At 42.0% G+C, this 19,387-nt stretch overlaps 1 protein-coding gene across 3 annotated transcripts in view; it reads right to left on the bottom strand.

The window, feature by feature from the left end:
- LOC122551780 (contactin-associated protein-like 5) overlaps positions 1-19,387 on the bottom strand; it is a 1,290,980-nt gene that overhangs the window by 276,239 nt on the left and 995,354 nt on the right. For all 3 annotated transcript variants that reach the window (XM_043694243.2, XM_087989330.1, XM_043694244.2), the window contains one exon: positions 5,613-5,769. In XM_043694243.2, coding sequence (XP_043550178.2) covers positions 5,613-5,769 — 157 coding nt within the window. The remainder of the gene's footprint in view (positions 1-5,612; positions 5,770-19,387) is intronic.

Below are 19,387 nucleotides of genomic sequence, written 5' to 3'. Positions count from 1 at the left end.
GACCCAGAACGTTATCTGGGTCGCTGAATTAACAGTCTATTGGCAAACCACTAGGCCACTGCCTCCCCTTCAGTTTCCAAGTAGGCAGTGGAGTGCATAAATCATACTGGATGACCAACTGACTGCCATTCTACCCATGTCTAAGCTATTCCCTAGAACAGAAAGGGGTGAGTAAGGAATCACTTCACCTAACCAGCTTTCGGCTTATTAGGATTTTAAAAATGGCCAATTATTGCACATTTAAAGCTCTCAATCACTTACACAGCCATAAACCTTAAAGCAAGTGGATGAAAATGGATAGGCCATTTCTTGGTACAGTTCTGAGGAAATGCAGGATATCTGTGGGTATGTCATTCAGGGGTATCTCCCTCCAAATGTTGTGCTGTTCCTCCCTGGCAGCCTCCAGAACCCAACCCCTGACCCTCTCCTTACGACATGTGATCCATTCTGGCTCAGGACTTAGTGTGTCCAAATGCCAGCAAAGTTCTCCGCAGTGCTTCCTGCAGTCTGGGCAGGGACCACTGCAGCTTGTGGTGCTGTTTGGATTGTCCCCAAACAATCGGATTGTCCATCAATTCTCAAGATCTTCCTGTCCAAGGACGGGTGGAAGTCTGGCTTCAACAAATCCAGTCTGTCGCCGGGGTGTGTGGGGAAAGGCAGTTTATAAGTTTGTTGTCAGGAACCAACTTTATTTCTGGGTGGAGGTTTGTTGCTGGAATATTACACTCCACCCCTGACTATTGCCCCACAAAATCAAGCTTTGACATTCTCTACAGTGAGGAGAAAATCAGAAAGGAAATCACCTTGGCCCCAAACATCTCTTCATCTTCTAATAAAACCTAGAAGCAAGTTAACCTACCTTTCAGAAATAAAGGGGATTTAATAGGAATTACTCACGGTAATCAATTTTTGAGTTGGGTTTGAGCACATCATAGGGTTTTAGCTTCTTTTGCATTGCTTGCTGTGCTCATACTACACAATCCAGTAATAACCTACTTTATTTTAACCACATTAGTGACCACATTAACAATCAGAAATTCTAAACTTAAGCCATATTAAAAAAAACAAATTGGAATAAAATGAAATCCTTTATCAATTGGTGGCAATGCAGGAATTTTACCACAGCATTGCCCAAAATAAAAATGAGGCTGACCTTCAGACATGTTCTTCGATCAATATCTCCCCAAACCTTAATAATGTTGGACAGAACACATGATCATAAGAGTCAACGAAAGAAACGAAACTGGCACTAGCTTTTTCATTGCATCTTTGGAACCATTTCAATCACTACATTAAAGATTACTTGTCCAATGGAATCAGGGTAAGCTATCAGGGATTTCATTGAAGTTTACATGGATTAATAGCCGTGAGGCATGTCTGAATGCTTGATTGAAACTGATACAGTTTCAAATCCTATGTAAATCCTATTTTATTCCCCCTTGGTTTAAGCAGCAGGACGCTGTGGATGCCTGACAACAGATCAATTTGTGGCATAAGTTAAAATAATTCTTAAAGCTTATGCAACTGGAAGGATATTTTTACACATTGACTGGAAATCTCACGAAAACAATATCTAAGAAGCCAAAGAAGCTCAATGTGATTGTTTGCCATTTAATCTACCAATCTCTTAGATCTACTTTTTGGTTATATCTTTAAAATCAATTTCCCTGTTCCTCAAACTGCTCTTGATCCAATTGGACTGTCTGTTTGAACAGTTTTAGCTGACTTTATTTCAGATTTCAATTATGTGTTGAGCTGAAATGTTTTACCTGATTTCCACCCTTATTTCTAACTGCATCAGTAAGCAGTGCCTCCTGCTGTTGGATCCTTTTAACATGGTGAACCATGAAAGACTCTCCCTTCATTGTGGGAGATTACTGCATGCAAACTGGCTGTTACTTACCACAGCATGACAGTGACCATGTTTTAAATTTAACCCATTAACGTAAAGCACTTCGGAACATACTCAGATTCGAAGGGCAGTTAAGTGTCAACAAAATTGTTGTGATTTGGAGATGCCGGTGTTGGACTGGGGTATACAAAGTGAAAAATCACACAACACCAGCTAGTGTGCTTCCAATTAAACCTGTTGGACTATAACCTGGTGTTGTGTGATTTTTAACAAAATTGTTGTACAGTTGAAGTTGCACAAATGGCAGGTATAAGAGCCTATGATATGAGCTTCACAGAATGTGTTCATGCTAATGGGCATTCTATTAAATTTTAAGCTTGATTCAAAGCGTCAAAGTCATTATCCTATCAGACTAGATACTATGTCTTAAGAACAGCCTTTACTACAGAGATGACATTACATGATGTCAGTGGAATGATTGTCAAGGAGACAATAATGTCACAGTTATGCCATAGCACAGGTGTGTAAGACATTCGAAAATGATTATGTTGTTCACAATCAACAGTCTTTATTTTGTGAAAGTGCATGAATGCCACAATTTTTCTTTTATTCATTCATGGTATGTGGACAACATTTAATGTTCACATTGAGTTACACAGAGGAAAGCTGAGAATCAACCACAGTTCTGCGGGTCTGAAGTCATATATACGACAGACTGGGTGAACATGGCAGATCTCCTTCCCTAAAAGGCACTCGTGAACCAGATGGGAGTTTGTGACAAACAACAATGATTGTTATCAGAATAGCTTCTAATTCCAGAGTTTGCTTTCATTGAAAACAAATTTCACCATTTGCCATGATGGGATACAGGACCATATCCCCAGAACATCAACCTAGGTTTCTTTACTACCAGTCGAGTCACATTAACAGCAGGACACCATCTCCCCATGACTTCAAGTTACTTAGGACAGTCAGAAAGATTCAACAAAATTCTGGAGAGCAACTTGTGCAGAAACAAACTGGTGCCAACCAAAAGAACATAAGAACCAATGCAGGAGTAGGCCATCTGGCCCATCGAGCCTGCTCCGCTATTCAATATGATCATGGCTGATCTTTTCATGGATTCAGTTCAACTTACCCACCTACTCACCATAAAGCTTAATTCCTTTATTTTACAAAAATCTATTTATCTTTGCCTTAAAAACACTCAACGAGGTAGCCTCAACTGCTTCACTGGGCAGGGAATTCAACAGATTCAGAGCCCTTTGGGTGAAGAAGTTCCCCCTCAATTCTGTCCTAAATCTGCTCCCTCTTATTTTGAGACTGTGCCCCCTGGTTCTAGTTTCACCCACCAGTGGAAATAAAAGATTTAACTCCCAGACTCATGATGGAACACAGAAAGAGTCAAGAATCTGGTGAGGTTACCTACAATGGCAAAGAGAAAATGCTTCACATGGCCAAGAAGAAGCAATGGTGAACAAGTCACTGGAGGCTTGTAAGGAACAAAAGAGTCGGTAAGTCTCTGTTATCATTCCCTGCTGTTGAAGGAATGGCCAGACCAAAACCCCAGCCAGTTGGCTCAGAACTGCTTCTCACACTCATTGATCATTGATGAGTGTATGAAAAAAGACTAGATATTCCAGCTTCTCTTTCAGACAATGCATTAGAAAGCATATACCAGGGGTTCTTCTGTATTGTGAAGTGTACAGCCAGAGTTCAATCAGAGGTTTAGTGACAAGAGATCTCAAAAGAAATTGAGGATTCCTACAGGGATCTATGAATCAAGAAGAGCAAGGAATCAATATACAGACGATGCCAACAGTGACACAACATAGAAAAGGGTCATATAGATGACTGACATGAATGAGGCAACTTCAGAACTAATAATCCAAGAATGTAAGCATTCATTATCCCAGCTGCACTACTGAAGCTGACTGTTGGGAACCTAGCAGTCAGGAGTCAGGCACCAATCGGAAAGCTTGCACTGATTTAATAAGTATACTTTTGGCATGGTGAAGGGGCCATCGAACTCGATGAAAGAATTTGTCTGACAACAGACAGCGGACATTTCATGTTACAACCCAAAGGCATCCAGGAGACCTGCCATTTCAGGTTACCCAGCAGATGAAGAGGATGCACTCAGGTGACATAACTGACAGACCTGTCTCCTCCATTTATTTCAACCCCTTTTGAAAGCCAGCTGCAGGTCTGCATTATGGACACATATCTGTATGTGTTGTGTCTGGAGTGTCAGGTAATTGGCAGTCCGCAGAGGCCGTTTTAAATTATCTGTCTCAGAGGGAGTGGGAGCACTTTACGTTGACAGAACTTAAACCCCCACTAGAGTGGAGTTCTGCTTCTGCTGCAAAATGCAGTCTGATTTTTAAAAAATCAAATTAAAGGAACATTGGAATGGCAGAATACATTAAAATATATTCTATGCTGGTCATTGTCATGCAACAAGGGAAGAGCAAAATTAAATGGAACTGAACATACCATTCAGTGGAAGGTAACAAGTCAGAGGGTAAACAGCTCAAATTCTGTCTCTCAGTCTCACTCATCCTTCCCGCCCTCCTTTAGTTAATCCACAGCCTGACAAAACTCAGCATTAACTTGAGATCAGTTCCTGCTTTCCTTTCCCAACCTCTCCCACTGGTTTGAATGTTGGTGGAAAGTTGGCATGTTGGCATTGGGCTTTTAAAGCCACATGATTGAAAATGAGAGCATTAATAACTGGATCTCTTTTGTGAGATAGCTTCACATCCAGCTGTTTGGTTGTTTGTATTTGAAGTGATTAGATTAGATTAGATTAGATTACTTACAGTGTGGAAACAGGCCCTTCGGCCCAACAAGTCCACACCGCCCCGCCGAAGCGAAACCCACCCCTACCCCTACATTTACCCCTTACCTAACACTACAGGCAATTTAGCATGGCCAATTCACCTAACCTGCACATCTTTGGGCTGTGGGAGGAAACCGGAGCACCCGGAGGAAACCCACGCAGACACGGGGAGAACGTGCAAACTCCACACAGTCAGTCGCCTGAGGCGGGAATTGAACCCGGGTCTCTGGCGCTGTGAGGCAGCAGTGCTAACCACTGTGCCACCCACAAAGTGTTTTGATCTTAAAATGCAAAGGGTCAGATGTTGCTGGAGCAAAGAATATTATGGTGCAACTATGTCAGAGAGGTAGGAAATGTTTGAAAGAAAATGAGATTGACATTTTAAAAATCTCTTGAAGGAAGTTACAACACAAAGGAACATAACCCCATTTTTGAACTGCTTACTTTCTGAATCTTTTTCCTAAAAAAGAGAGGTTGTTTATTGCTCATTAACAATTATCATATTGATAGATAGGCACTTATTAAGTATTATGCTCATTTGGCAAGAGTTCAAATGAGTTTTACCAAGAGTGTAATATTTCCCAAGTCTCTAAGGAACTTAGTTTATGTCTGCTTGATATGGGGACCGGGGGGAGGGGGGGGGGGGGGGGGGGGAAAGCAGAAACCTTGCCAGAATCCCTCTTCTGAAACCTTGCTAATCTTCCAAAATCACAGAATCTCAGTATAAACAGACAGCACTCCACTTTCTGGGCCCCCTTCAGTGATCCAACCATGTCACAGATCAAATCAGAGCTTCAGGCCCTAAGGCATAAATGCTAAATCCGTATTGAACACACAAGATGGGAACCACTGAGATAAACTCTGAAGCATTGGAATAAAGCTGGTGAGGCACACCATCATCTCAAAATGTCACAGTACCATTCATCTCTGTCAGCGTCGCAGTTACAGTGGTACTTGGTATCCAAGCAGTTCTCCTCCAATCCGCAGGCACATTTCTGAATGCCTGGCGATGAACCTCCCCAGTAAGTTTGCTTCTCATTGGTCCTCCCAATCCACCAGGTCAATGGGGTGCCACCTGAAAGAAAATACAAATATAACTCGATAACCTGTAGAACTTCAAAGCAAATTTTAGATTTTATGGATTTGGGATAATCTAAGCTTTAGTGGACAACCATAGAAACTTGGAGTAGGTCATTCTGAACTTCAAGCCTACTCCACTATTCAATTTGATTATGGCTCTGTTTCTTTACCATGTTCTTGCTTTCTTCCTCTACCCCTGATGCCATTAATATCTGAACATTTATCTATCTCTTCCTTAAATAAATTCAAGACTTAGCCTCCACAACCTTCTGTGGTAGAGAATTCACAGGTTCACTACCCTTTGAGCGAAGAAAAATGTTTTCATCTCACTCCTAAATGTATCACTCGATATCCTGATACCATGATTCCTGTTTCTCGAATCACCAGGTGGGGGAAACATCCTCCCTGCATCCAGTCTGTTCATCCCTGATAGAATTTTGTATCGTTCAATCAGCTTGCTTCTCATCCTTCTAAACTCTTGTGGATAAAGGTCCAGTTGAACCAATCTCTCCTCAATGACAGCTTGATTTAAAGAGTGGTATCATAGCTCATTTATCTTTTTTGCCTCTAAACACACTGTGCAAAATGTGCTTTGTATTTTTAATCTTTTACAAACATAAACTTTCTTCAAGCATGAAGTGCAGAACCACTTATGATTTTTTATAGGCAATTACAAGAAACTGGAATAGTGCCAGACAGTGAAAATTAAAAACAAAATTGTTGTGATTATATGATCTCTTTATTGTACCAACAAATATAAAGAAATGAGTGTTAAGAGCATTATGTTTGAAAGCACCACTTTATGATGTTTGCTCCAAGATTTTGCACAACTTGTCATCATTAAAAAATAATTAAAATGTGATTTATCATAACTAAGGAAGCAGTATTTGCATTGTCCCTGGGACTTCTTAATTACATTGAGTACAGAAACTGGCCATTTAAACAATTGGTTCAGTCATTGATTATATTCCATATGAATGTGTTCCCACTGTCATTATCTCCTCCTAACAGAATAATCTCATATTTCCATTTTCCTTGTCTTAGCTTCCCTTCAATATAAAACACCATTTTCTGGGTGAAGAAGACTTCACTTGAATTCCCTAATGGGTTTGTTAATAACTATTTCATCTTTCATGTCTCTAAGTTTGAACTCTGTCATCTATGGAAATGCAGAGGAACCTCAATTATCCTACATTCGATTATCCAAATTTCGGATTATCTGGATAAGATTGCAAAGTCCCAATTCTTGTTTAAACTGTGTTATCTGGCATTTAATTATCTGAACATTCGATTGTCCGAATAAAGTACTCCCAGCCTGAGGCATTTGGATAATCGAGGTTCTCCTATACCTCTATCTTTTCCCCTATCAAATCACTCAATCGACTATAAACACCGTTATAGCCGAGCGAAGAAACCATGCCTGTTCAGATTCTCAAGCTACTTAAAACCATTCAGTTCTGCTTTCATCCTTGTGAAACTTCTTGAATTTTCTCCAGTGCTTCTATATACATTTTGGAATACCACAACAAAAGATGTACAAATGTCTATAAGCAGGTATGAACTAAGGTTTAGTCCAAGATGACTGCTATTCAGACTGAATTCTTAGAAACGAACACAGTATTTTAGTTTGCATTTCTGTATGCTTTGTAAGTGAGGTTCACAATCCACAAGTGGTTTGAAAAGAAATACGCTTGTCTACACTTTCTGTTGCTTCTCCAAAGAAATCAATAACATTGGACCAGCATGACCTTCAATTTTGAATCAGCATTCACTATTTGAAATGGTACCGTTGGCAAGATGAAACTTATTTTTATTTTATGAGGTTTGCACTGAGAACACCAAAACATGGCGAGCAATCATAACATTCAAGGACAGACAGCTCCAAGCGAGTTTGAGATCCAATCGCTGCTAAATTTAATCCTGTTTAGGAATTAGGGCAAGGCAAGGTTTTCAATAGAGAACAGTTATAGGCAGCTGGTGACTGACATAGTGAGGGAGAGCAGACAAAGGTGGGCATCCTGTGCTACTGAAAAGGCCAGTACAATTTCAACTCCGGGGAAGACCAAGGCCAGTTGTGTAGCTTGTGAGGGAGGGATAAGTGGAAGTTCTAGGAGTGAGTAGATGCAGCTAAATGTTGGGGCTCGAACTCAAAAGATTTCCCAAAAGCCATGCAACGGTGAGTGGGGGGGGGGCATGCTCAGAAGAAGCCTGTGAATAATTAACACTTCTCATGTAAATGACAGTGGAAATTGAAAAGCTCACAAGCAGCATTTGTTTGGTGCAGTTCAGCAGGATCCCAAGGGCAGTGTTAGCTTAGTGAGGCTCGCTGTCTGTGAATTTGTATCCGTTGAGATTGGTTTCCAGAATCCGGGGAGTAGATAAAAACCACCAGAACAGGAGCAGTCATCAAAGTTGCCCTGGATGGAGTAGCCTTTTCCCTGCTATAGGAACGATGTTGTGAAACTTGAAAGGGTTCAGAAAAGATTTACAAGGATGTTGCCAGGATTGGAGGTTTTGAGCTATAGGGAGAGGCTGGATAGATGGGGCTGTTTGCTCTGGTGCGTTAGTGGCTGAGGAGTGACCTTACAGAGGTTTATAAAATCATGAGAAGCATGGATAGGGTGAAAGCCAAGGTCTTCTTCCCAGGGTAGGGGAGTCCAAAACTAGGGGGCATAGATTAAAGATGAGAGGGAAAAGATTTAGAAGGGACCTAAGGAACAACTTTTTCACACATAATGGGGTTTGTATATGGATCGAGCTGCCAGAGGAAGTGGATACAATTACAACATTTAAAAGTATCTGGATAAGTACATAAATAGGAAGTGTTTAGAGGGATATGGGCTAAATGCTGGCAAATGGGACTAGTATAGCTTAAAATTTCTGGTCAACATGGACCAGTTGGACCGAAGGTTCTGTTTCTGTGTTATATAACTCTACAACTTGAAGAATTGGAATCAGACACAAAGTTTTGTTGATATTCGGAGATCCACAGTGACAGTAATATTGGGGTATTTCTGTGAAATTCATGGTATCTCTCTTCATAATATTTGCTACTTGATTTGCTCTGTGGGATGTTCAGGCATAGTTTATATGTTACCATTACTCACCTGAGCTTAATTTTAGTTGAACATTAGTAAATATATTACAGATAATTTGTGGATAATATTATTACTGTTCTAAATTTGAACAGTAAAGTTCATTGCAGCTTGTTCAAAACTTTGAATTCTTGTGGCCTTATTTTTTTCATCAGAGTTGGGCAATGTCCGTTAGCTCAGTTGACTGGACAGCAAACCAGGTTTGCAATGAGAATGATAAAAAGCAGCATGGATTCAATTCCTGCACTGCCTGAGGTTACCAAGAAGGATTCTCCCTCTCAACCTCTCCCCTCTCTTGATTCTTGGTGACCCTCAGGTGGAATCACCACGAGTCATCGCACTTTAATGGGAGAACAGCCCTATAGTCATTAGGACAATGGCAACTTTACCTTTTACCTGGGTTCTTTCATTTGTCACTTTTAAAGATAAGAGTTTTTCGTCTCTAGCCAGATCATAACTTGGATTTAATGATCTGGACCAAGATTTCTATTGTATGACTGTTATGCAAAGTTGACAAGTTCACAATGGGGCCCTTTGGAGATGAGGTAATTATGGAGGTGACAGAAATTATGTGGCAGGTAACCATCCAAAATTCTGTTTGAATGGACTATGTTGTATATCTGTCATACTGTATGTTGGTAAGGGAAGAAATAGAGGCATATATAAGTAGAAGGGCCTAATGCATATTTATGGCCACACTTCTAAAAATCAGGCAGCCCTGAATACAAATAACACAGGAAAATGTTTTCCAGAAGATGTGGTTCACATCAGTCCTAACTGGTAAATCTTGTAGCTTGCCAGCAAGAAATGATCTTTTAAGGGTAAAAAAATAATGTGAATATTGTTTCAGGAAGAAGAGAAATGCACTGGCCAGTTTGACTGATGGACTATAAGTCATTTCTGGCTCTCTCTTGATATTGTCCCCTTGCCACATCAATTGCTCAGCTCTCTTCGCATTTTCTGAAGCTCCCTCTGTGCTGACCACACCACCCCCAGCCTAATATACTATTCACTGACTTTCCCTGTGTCACACACCACAACAGCAGGTACTATTTCAAGGCTGCAGCATCTAGCAATATTGTAACTCATAGATTAGATGATGGTTTCCATTGTTTCCTTTCTCATCTGATTCTCATAAAGGAAAATCTGCTGAGGCAGAACATGCATTCAATATCGTTCTGCAGTTCTCCATATAAAATGTAAAATTGAGCTCTTTTCGCTCCGTCCCTGGTGGCTAACTGACAATAGAAACACAACAAATCTACTGCAGTAACTGCGCTTATATCAGGGATTTATTTGGTCTTTATGTGTAAATGTCGTGAAGCACATTTTGATGACAATTTTGAAAGAGTTATTTCTTGCCCTTTGTTTTGTGAAACTTCTTTAGCCTGCCTCCTGGCAATAATTTAGTACTGTTTATTTTGTTTTTTCACTGTCAAGGCTATCTCCAGAGAAAGAGCAGGTGTGAGTTGAAAGAAGAAAATCTACAATGTCTTCACGTTTTCTCCTATTTTATGTGATCAAAAAGGGTCAACTGAATGCTTGCTGGACATTCAGCTTCTGGCCAGTAGCTATCACTCAAACATTGTTGAGAGAAATAACAGAACTGAATATCTCACTGCTGTTTATTGAGCTTGCTGAGCTCTTTTTAGCCAATCGATTTTCTACATTGTGACAGGAATTCACTGAAGAAGTAGTCGTTTGCTGTCAAGCGGTTTAGAAAGTTCTGGAGTGGCTTTCTTTGTGTAGAATTTTCAGCTCTTGAAAACTGATAGGGAAGGTGGTGAGGAGGAAACATCATCTGGCGGGTTGGCTTTAGGGAGACAGAGTTGAGAGTGTGTTGCTAGAAAAGCACAGCAGGTCGGGCAGCATGCGAGGAGCAGGAAAATCGACGTTTTGGGCTGGAGCCCTTCTCAGGAGGGCTCATTAGGGAAGTGCTCACTGCATTCCTACAATCACAGGAAATAAGTTCGGGTTGGCAAGGCCGAATATTAACCCTTTCCACCACACTATTAACTGAGTGTTATCAACCAGACTGGACCCTCTCAAAATATGAAGCAGTGGGTCTTAGTCCAAAGCCCCCTGTCCCATGATCCCGAATGCCAAGCACCTTTTCCGGTGGTGATCATCCATCCTGGATGTTTGGGTAATGTTGTTCCTGCAGTAGTCTCAAACTCCAACATGGTGTTGCCACGCTCTAAAGCTGACAGCAATCCAAGGTTGGTAAGTGGTCAGGACTTTCTGCTCCGGAACCCTAATTCCGCTCGAATGCTAAAGCTGACAGCAATCCAAGGTTGGTAAGTGGTCAGGACTTTCTGCTCCGGGACCCTAATTCCGCTCGAACGCTAGCTGGCAGCCTTGGTCATGTGTTTCTGTCCTGTCCTGTCCATCTCCAGTTAGAGTCACAGACACAGTGATGCACAGCGCGGAAACAGATCCTTTAGTCCAACTCGTCTGTGCCGACCAGATATCCTAACCGAATCTAGTCCCATTTGCCAGCCCTTGGCCCATATCCCTCTAAACCCTTCCAATTCACCTACGCTTCCAGATGCCTTTTAAATGTTGTAATTGTACCAGTCTCCACCACTTCCTCTGGCAGCTCATTCCATACACACACCACCCTCTGTGTGAAAAGGTTGCCCCTGAGGTCCCTTTTAAATTTTTCCCCTCTCACCCCAAATCTATGCCCTCTAGTTGTGGACTCCAACATTCCAGGAAAAAGACTTTGTCTATTTACCCTATCCATGCCCCTTATATTTTTGTAAACCTCTATAAGGTCACCGAGGAGAAAGTGATGTCTGCAGATGCTGGAGATCAGAATTGAGACTATGTTGCTGGGAAAGCACACCAGCTCAGGCATCCGAGAAGCAGGAGATTCGATGTTTTGGGGAACACCACATTGGAGTTTGAGACTTCTGCAGGAACAACATTACCCAAACATCCAGAATGGATGATCACCACTGGAAACGGTGCTTGGCATTCGGGATCATGGGACAGGGGGCTTTGGACTAAGACCCACTGATGAATGTCTTATGCCTGAAACGTCGATTCTCCTGCTTCTCAGATGCTGCCTGACCGCTGTGCTTTTCCAACACCACACTCTCAAATGTATGAGGTCACCCCTCAGCATCCGATGCTCCAGGGAAAACAGCCCCAGCCTATTCAGCCTCTCCCTGTAGCTCGAACCCTCCAACCCTGGCACCATCCTTGTAAATCTTTTCTGAACCCTTTCAGGTTTCGATGGGAGGGAGACCTGAATTGCACACAATATTCCCAAAGTGGCTTAACCAATATTCTGTACAGCCTCAACATGATCTCCCAACTCCTCTACCCAATGCCCTTTTCAATAAAAGAAAGCACACCAAACGCCTTCTTCACTATTCTATCTACCTGTGATTCCACTTTCAAGGAACTATGAACCTGCACTCCAAGGACTTTTTGTTCAATGACACTCCCCAGGACCTTACCATTAAGTGTACAACTCCTGTATAAGTTGCCCTCTCAGATGGTTAGAGTCAACCACTAGAATGATTGAATCTCCACAGTGTGGAAGTGGGCCACTTGGCTCATTCTGTCCACAGTGACCCTCTGAAGAGCATCCCATCCAGACCCACCCCTCATCCCTCTAACTTTGCATTTACCATGGCCAATCCATCTAACCTGCACGTCCCTGGACACTGTGGGCAATTTAGCATGACCAATTCCCCTGAGAGTGTGCAAACTCCACACAGACAGTCGCCCGAGGGTGGAATTGAACCCAGGTTCCTGGCGCTAGGTAGCAGTGCTAACCCCTGAGCTACCATGCCACGCATTGCTGTGAGTCTGAAGTCATGCGCAGGACACATGGACTAAGGAAGGCAGATTTCTTTGAAGGACTTTTGTGAACCAGATGGGTTTTTACAACCATCAATGATGTGGTCATCATCATGAAGACTTGCTTTAGACTCCAGGTTTATAAACAGATTTCAAATGCCTCCAGATGTCCAGGTGAGATTTGAACTCACATCCTCAGCATAAGCCAAAACCTCTGGGTAATCATTCCAGTAACACTGCCACTCCACCAACAGCTCTCAGTTTTACAGTTGGAGTTTTGTGCATGTATTTGCCAGGATTCAAAGACACTAGCTTGTTTGTGAACCTACAGGTTTCTTCTCATTTCATCTTTCAATTAATCTGTTCTCCCGATAACAAACTGCAAGCCATTTGAAAATTAGAAACAAAAATCACATTTTTCTGATTATCAACTCAAACGCAATAAGCCAGATGATTGAAAAGAAAAGTCTATTGCATGAACCTGATGGACAGGCAACTCTGAACTGGATTAATCCATGCACTCCTCTCATGGTTCTGATACCATCACTCTCCATGTGCTTTCTGATATTTTGCAGAAAAAAATGACTGAGCCAATTTTCTTTTTTTAATCTAAGCACAGTTTTCCCAGGTTTTAAACATTTCCAGCTACTTTGCATTTGATCCCATCCTAACTCTAAAAGACATCTTCATTTGCTCCCTACTGACTGTAACATCGATGCTCATACAATCAGACTATCAAGTTACTTCCAGTAAAAAAAATGTGAAATATGGTTTTTGTACATTTTTCTCTTTGTCTATGTCAGCACTGAAATGCCAGCTTCTATAAATGAAAGAGACTAAAAGGTTGCATTAATTTTCACAGTATTAGGCAAGAACTTTCGAAAACTGATTGGAGGCAGATGTTTGTAGTTAAAGGGACGGCTGGAAAATGGGAAGCCTTCACAAATGAGATAACAAAATCCAGAGAAACTATACTCCTGTCAGGGTGAAAGGAAAGGCTGGTAGGTATAGGGAATGCTGGATGACTAAAGAAATTGAGGAGAAAGTGAGGTCTGCAGATGCTGGAGATCAGAGCTGAAAATGTGTTGCTGGAAAAGCGCAGCAGGTCAGGCAGCATCCAGGGAACAGGAGAATCGATGTTTCGGGCATAAGCCCTTCTTCAGGAAGGGCTTCCTGAAGAAGGGCTTATGCCCGAAACGTCGATTCTCCCGTTCACTCTTCACTCAGCGAGTCGTTAGTTCATGGAATGCCCTGCCAGTAACAGTGGTGGACACTCCCTCTTTATGGGCATTTAAGAGGGCATTGGATAGGTATATGGAGGATAGTGGGTTAGTGTAGTTTAGGTGGGCTTGGATCGGCGCAACATCGAGGGCCCAAGGGCCTGTACTGCGCTGTATTCTTCTATGTTCTATGTTCTATATAAAGAAATTGAGGGTTTGGTTAAGAAAAAGAAGGAAGTATATGTCAGGTTTAGACAGGATAGATCGAGTGAATCCTTAGAAGAGTATAAAGAAAGTAGGAGTATACTTAAGAGGGAAATCAGGAGGGCAAAACGGGACATGAGATAGCTTCAGCAAATTGAATTAAGGAGAATCCAAAGGGTTTTTACAAATATATTAAGGACAAAAGGATAACTAGGGAGAGGACAGGGCCACTCAAAGATCAGCAAGGCGGCCTTTGTGTGGAGCCACAGAAAATGGGGGAGATACTAAATGAATATTTTGCATCAGTATTTACAGTGGAGAAAGATATGGAAGATATAGGCTGTAGGGAAATAGATGGTGACATCTTGCAAAATGTCCAGATTACAGAGGAGGAAGTGCTGGATGTCTTGAAACGGTTAAAGGTGGATAAATCCCCAGGACCTGATCAGGTGTACCCAAAAACTCTGTGGGAAGCTAGAGAAGTGATTCCTGGGCATCTTGCTGAGATATTTATATCATCGATAGTCACAGGTGAGGTGCCAGAAGACTGGAGGTTGGCAAATGTGGTGCCACTGTTTAAGAAGGGCGGTAAAGACAAGCCAGGGAACTATAGACCGGTGAGCCTGACCGCAGTGGTGGGCAGGTTATTGGAGAGAATCCTGAGGGACAGGATGTACACGTATTTGGAAAGGCAAGGAATGATTCGGGATAGTCAACATGGCTTTGTGCATGGGAAATCATGTCTCACAAACTTGATTGAGTTTTTTGAAGAAGTAACAAAGAAGGTTGATGAGGGCAGAGCAGTAGATGTGATCTATATGGACTTCAGTAAGGCATTCAACAAGGTTCCCCATGAGAGACTGATTAGCAAGGTTAGATCTCATGGGATACAGGGAGAACTAGCCATTTGGATACAGAACTGGCTAAAAGGAGGGTTGTCTTTCAGACTGGAGTGCCACAAGGATCACTGCTGGGTCCTCTGATTCTTATCATTTACATAAATGATTTGGATGCGAGCATAAGAGGTACAGTTAGTAAGTTTGCAGATGACACCAAAATTGGAGGTGTACTGGACAGCGAAGAGGGTCACCTCAGATTACAAAAGGATCTTGACCAGATGGGCCAATGGGCTGAGAAGTGGCAGATGGAGTTTAATTCAATAAAAGCGGGGTGCTGCCTTTTGGGAAAGCAAATCTTAGCAGGACTTATACATTTAATGGTAATGTCCTAGGGAGTGTTGCTGAACAGAGACCTTGGAGTGCAGGTTCATAGCTCCTTGAAAGTGGAGTCGCAGGTAGATAGGATAGTGAAGAAGCCGTTTGGTATGTTTTCCTTAATTGATCAGAGTACTGAGTACAGGGGTTGGGAGGTCATGTTGCGGCTGTACAGGACATTGGTTCGGCCACTGTTGGAATATTGCATGCAATTCTGGTCTCCTTCCTATCGGAAAGATGTTGTGAAACTTGAAAGGGTTCAGAAAAGATTTACACAGATTGCCAGGGTTGGAGGATTTGAGCTATAGCGAGAGGCTGAACAGGCTGGGGCTGTTTTCACTGGAGCGTTAGAGGCTGAGTGGTGACCTTAAAGAGGTTTACAAAATTATGAGGGGCATGGATAGGATTAATAGACAAAGTCTTTTCCCTGCAATCGGGGAGTCCAGAACAAGACGGCATTGGTTTAGTGTGAGAGGGGAAAGATATAAAAGAGACCTAAGGGACAACATTTTCACACAGAGGGTGGTACATGTATGGAATGAACTGCTAGAGGAAGAGGTGGAGGCTGGTACAATTGCAACATTTAACAGGCATTTGGATGGGTATATGAACAAGAAGGGTTTGGAGGGTTATGGGCCGGGTGTTGGCAGGTGGGACTAGATTGGGTTGGTTTATCTGGTCGGCATGGACGGGTTGGACCGAAGGGTCTGTTTTCATGCTGTACATCTCTATGACTTTCATGACTTCAGAACATTATAAGAAGTCAATTAAGTTTTCATGAATGGTAACCACTGTTGTATGCTGGGAGATATAGCAGCCGACTTTGGCACAGTTGTCTTCCACAACTGTGAAATAAAATCCAGGAAGTCTATTTTAAGAGATGTTGGCTGAGGATATTCTGCAGATTGTCCATCTCTCCGAACAATAAGATTTCAGGTTTTTATGACCACCTCATCTGAAATGTATCTCCACCAATGCAGTGCTCTTTCAGTATGGCAGCTCTTAAAAACAAATTTCCCTAGGATGTTTACATAGCTGGCCAGACAAGCATTTCCATTGTCCATCTCTCATCACCCTGGGGAAGCTAGTGGTGATTTGTTGACTTGAACCACTGCAGACCTTGGTGTGTAGAGTCACCCATAGTGCTGTTTAGGACAGAGTTCCAGGATTTTGACCCAATCACAACAAAAGAACAGTGTTACACTTCCAAGTTAGAATGGTGTGTTAACACAGACCTTACCACAAAGTCCATGGAGCAGGATTTGAAGCACTACCTGCTGATGAGATGCATTACTACTGAGTAATGATTGACAGATGGATATAACTTTATTTTGTTCCTATTTATACATTTTCATCCTGAAACTCAACAGTGGCCTTGTCTTCCACTTGACTCAATAAAAAATGTAGCCTTCCATGCGATGATTAATGGTTATAATTAGATTCAGAATGTAAGCCTTTCTGAAACACTACCTGGAGAATCTGCAACCTTATTGACATCTATAACGAAGTAGAAAAGGAAGGTGGGAAAGAGAGCTTTTCTGACTGGATCCAAACCGAAAGATAATTACAATGGCTCATAAGTTAAACACATTTCCTTATGTAACTATTCATTCAGAAGCAAGGTTTGAAAGTTCAGCAAATTCCAGTTCAGGTAGAAATCTCTTCACGGTGCATTGTCTACAGAACTACAGGAGGTACATCTCAAGTAATTTATTACATGTGAAGACTTTCTGAAGAGACACGATTGGTGTCATATCCATGAAAATTCTCGTCTCCTCTTATTTTATTTAAATGAAAGTGTTGTGCTATTTAAATAAATGATCAAAAATTTTTTTTTAAGAAAGTACAAATGTTTACAGTGAGAGATTATTCAAATGGAAATGGTTATAATGAGTTATTTCTGCATTTTCTTTTGTTAATATCTGATGTTTGCTTGGAAAAGATTGTTCAGTATGAAGTGTTTGAAGTTTCTTATCATAAAACTGAATGGTTAGTCTCTCTGATAGATATTTTCAGAGGGTCGCAGGAGTTATTTTCTCAATGAATACTTCTGAATGCATATTACTTTCTTTGCAATTCCACACTTGTTTTTGCTATTCTATGACTCTTTAATCAGAAGCAGAGTTTGTCCTGGATGAATTGGCGTGGAAAGCGCTTTGATTTCATTTAATTTTTGCCACATGCATTTTGTTGCAAATACGGTATTGCATTGTGTTGCCACTCACCGACGCCATCTTGAAACACAGAAAATAAACCAAAACATAGACAGTAAAAGCATTAAGTAAACAAATGCTCAGCCTAGCTAAAAAAAGGCTTGGTCATGGGCCTGGATCTGGGTGCTCCCTGATGCTGAGACCAACACGAGCACAAAACAGTTGGCCAGCCTTGATTCCCTTTGCCACACCAACGCCACTGGAAAAGAGTTACCATTCTTTGGCACCATGTGGCCTTCACTGACACCACTGCCAATGAGTTGGTTGTAGAGCATGAAGGGCGCTAAGAGTGATGGGGAGACAGGAGTGTACATTGGTATTGAGTTGGTATGGAGGATCTGAGAGACAATGAGGAATGGTTTTACGTGTTGTCAGGGTTGAGGGACAAAGGATCTTCCAACCAGCATAATTCAGCACTGATCTGTGGCTCCACGGTCATACAGGGTCTGCTTCCAGGGCCAGAGGACCCGACTCTATTTTACACCCGTGTCTCCAGAGCAAAGAGCTTATGTGTCAGAACACTTGGCATGTATGCCATTCAACTCTCAGATGTAAGAACAGAAGTAGGTCAATAGGGCCATCGAGTCTGCTCAAGAATTAATGAGTCCAAGGTTGACCGGGTAATCCTAAACCCCATTTTCCTGCCTTTACCCATAATCCTTGAATCCTACGCTCTTTAAAAACGTCCCTGTCTCAGTCTTGAATTATCTTAATGGCCCAGTCCTGATAGCCCTCTTCAGAAAGAATGCCACAGATTCACGACCCTCAGAGAAAAGGAAAATCCTTCTCATCTCTCTTAAATAAGTTCCTTCCTTAGAAATTACGTCTTTTGGTCTTCAACACCCCCACAGGGAAAATAACCTCTCCCTATCTACTCTGTCAAACCCACAACAAATCTTATGCATTTCAAACATTTCACTGCTCGAACTCCAATGAATACAGGCCAGGCTTATTCAACCTCTGCTCTTCAGGAAATCCTCCCAGTCTGGACCTCCTCCAATGCCAGGATATCCTTCTTTAGATAAGGGAGTGGAACCTATTCGCAGTTGTAGTCTGGCTAGTACCTTGTAAGATTTTAAGAAGATTTCTCTAGTTTAATACTCCACTCTCTTTGAAATAACAGCTGACATTCCACTTTCCTTCCCTATTTCCTGCAGAATTTGGTTGCTAGCTGTTTGCAATTCATGCATGACGTTCCCCAAATTCCTCTGTGCCGCAGCTTGCGACTGTCTTTCTCCATTGAAGTAACAGTCAGTTCTTTTATTTTTCCTGGCAGTTTCCCACATATATTCCAGATGCCACATTCTTGTCTATTCACCTAACCTACTTATATCCCTCTTTTATATCATCCTCACCACTTGCCTTCCCTAATATTCTTGTGTCTTCTGCAACTATGCTTGAGGTTACCATGGATGAAAAACTCAACTGGACTCACCACATAAACACAATGGCTACAAGAGCAGATCAGAGGCTAGGAATACTGCAGCGAGTAACTCATCTCATGACTCCCCAAAATCTGTCCACCATCTAAGTCAGGACTCCCCACTTGCCTGAATGACTGCAGCTTCAACAACACTCAAGAAGTTTGACATCTTCCAGGACAAAGCGGCCCGCTTGATTGGCTGCATCCACAAACATCCACTCCCAACATCACCAAAGCTCAGGAGCAGCAATGTGTACTATCTACAAGGTGCCACTCACCATCCTGACTTGGAAATATGTTGTCATTCATTCACCATTCACTTTGAGCAATGTGGGTCAACCTACAGCATGTGGACTGCAGCATTTCAAAAGGTCATCTCACCACCACTTTCTCAAGGACAACTGGGGATGGGCATGAAATGCTGGCCCAGC

Source organism: Chiloscyllium plagiosum, unplaced genomic scaffold (genome assembly GCF_037043375.1).
Source record: "Chiloscyllium plagiosum isolate Xiang-an unplaced genomic scaffold, Cpla_swu_hap1 HiC_scaffold_7, whole genome shotgun sequence".
In the NCBI taxonomy this organism is placed as follows: domain Eukaryota; kingdom Metazoa; phylum Chordata; class Chondrichthyes; order Orectolobiformes; family Hemiscylliidae; genus Chiloscyllium; species Chiloscyllium plagiosum.
This window is presented reverse-complemented; position numbering and strand designations above follow the sequence as displayed.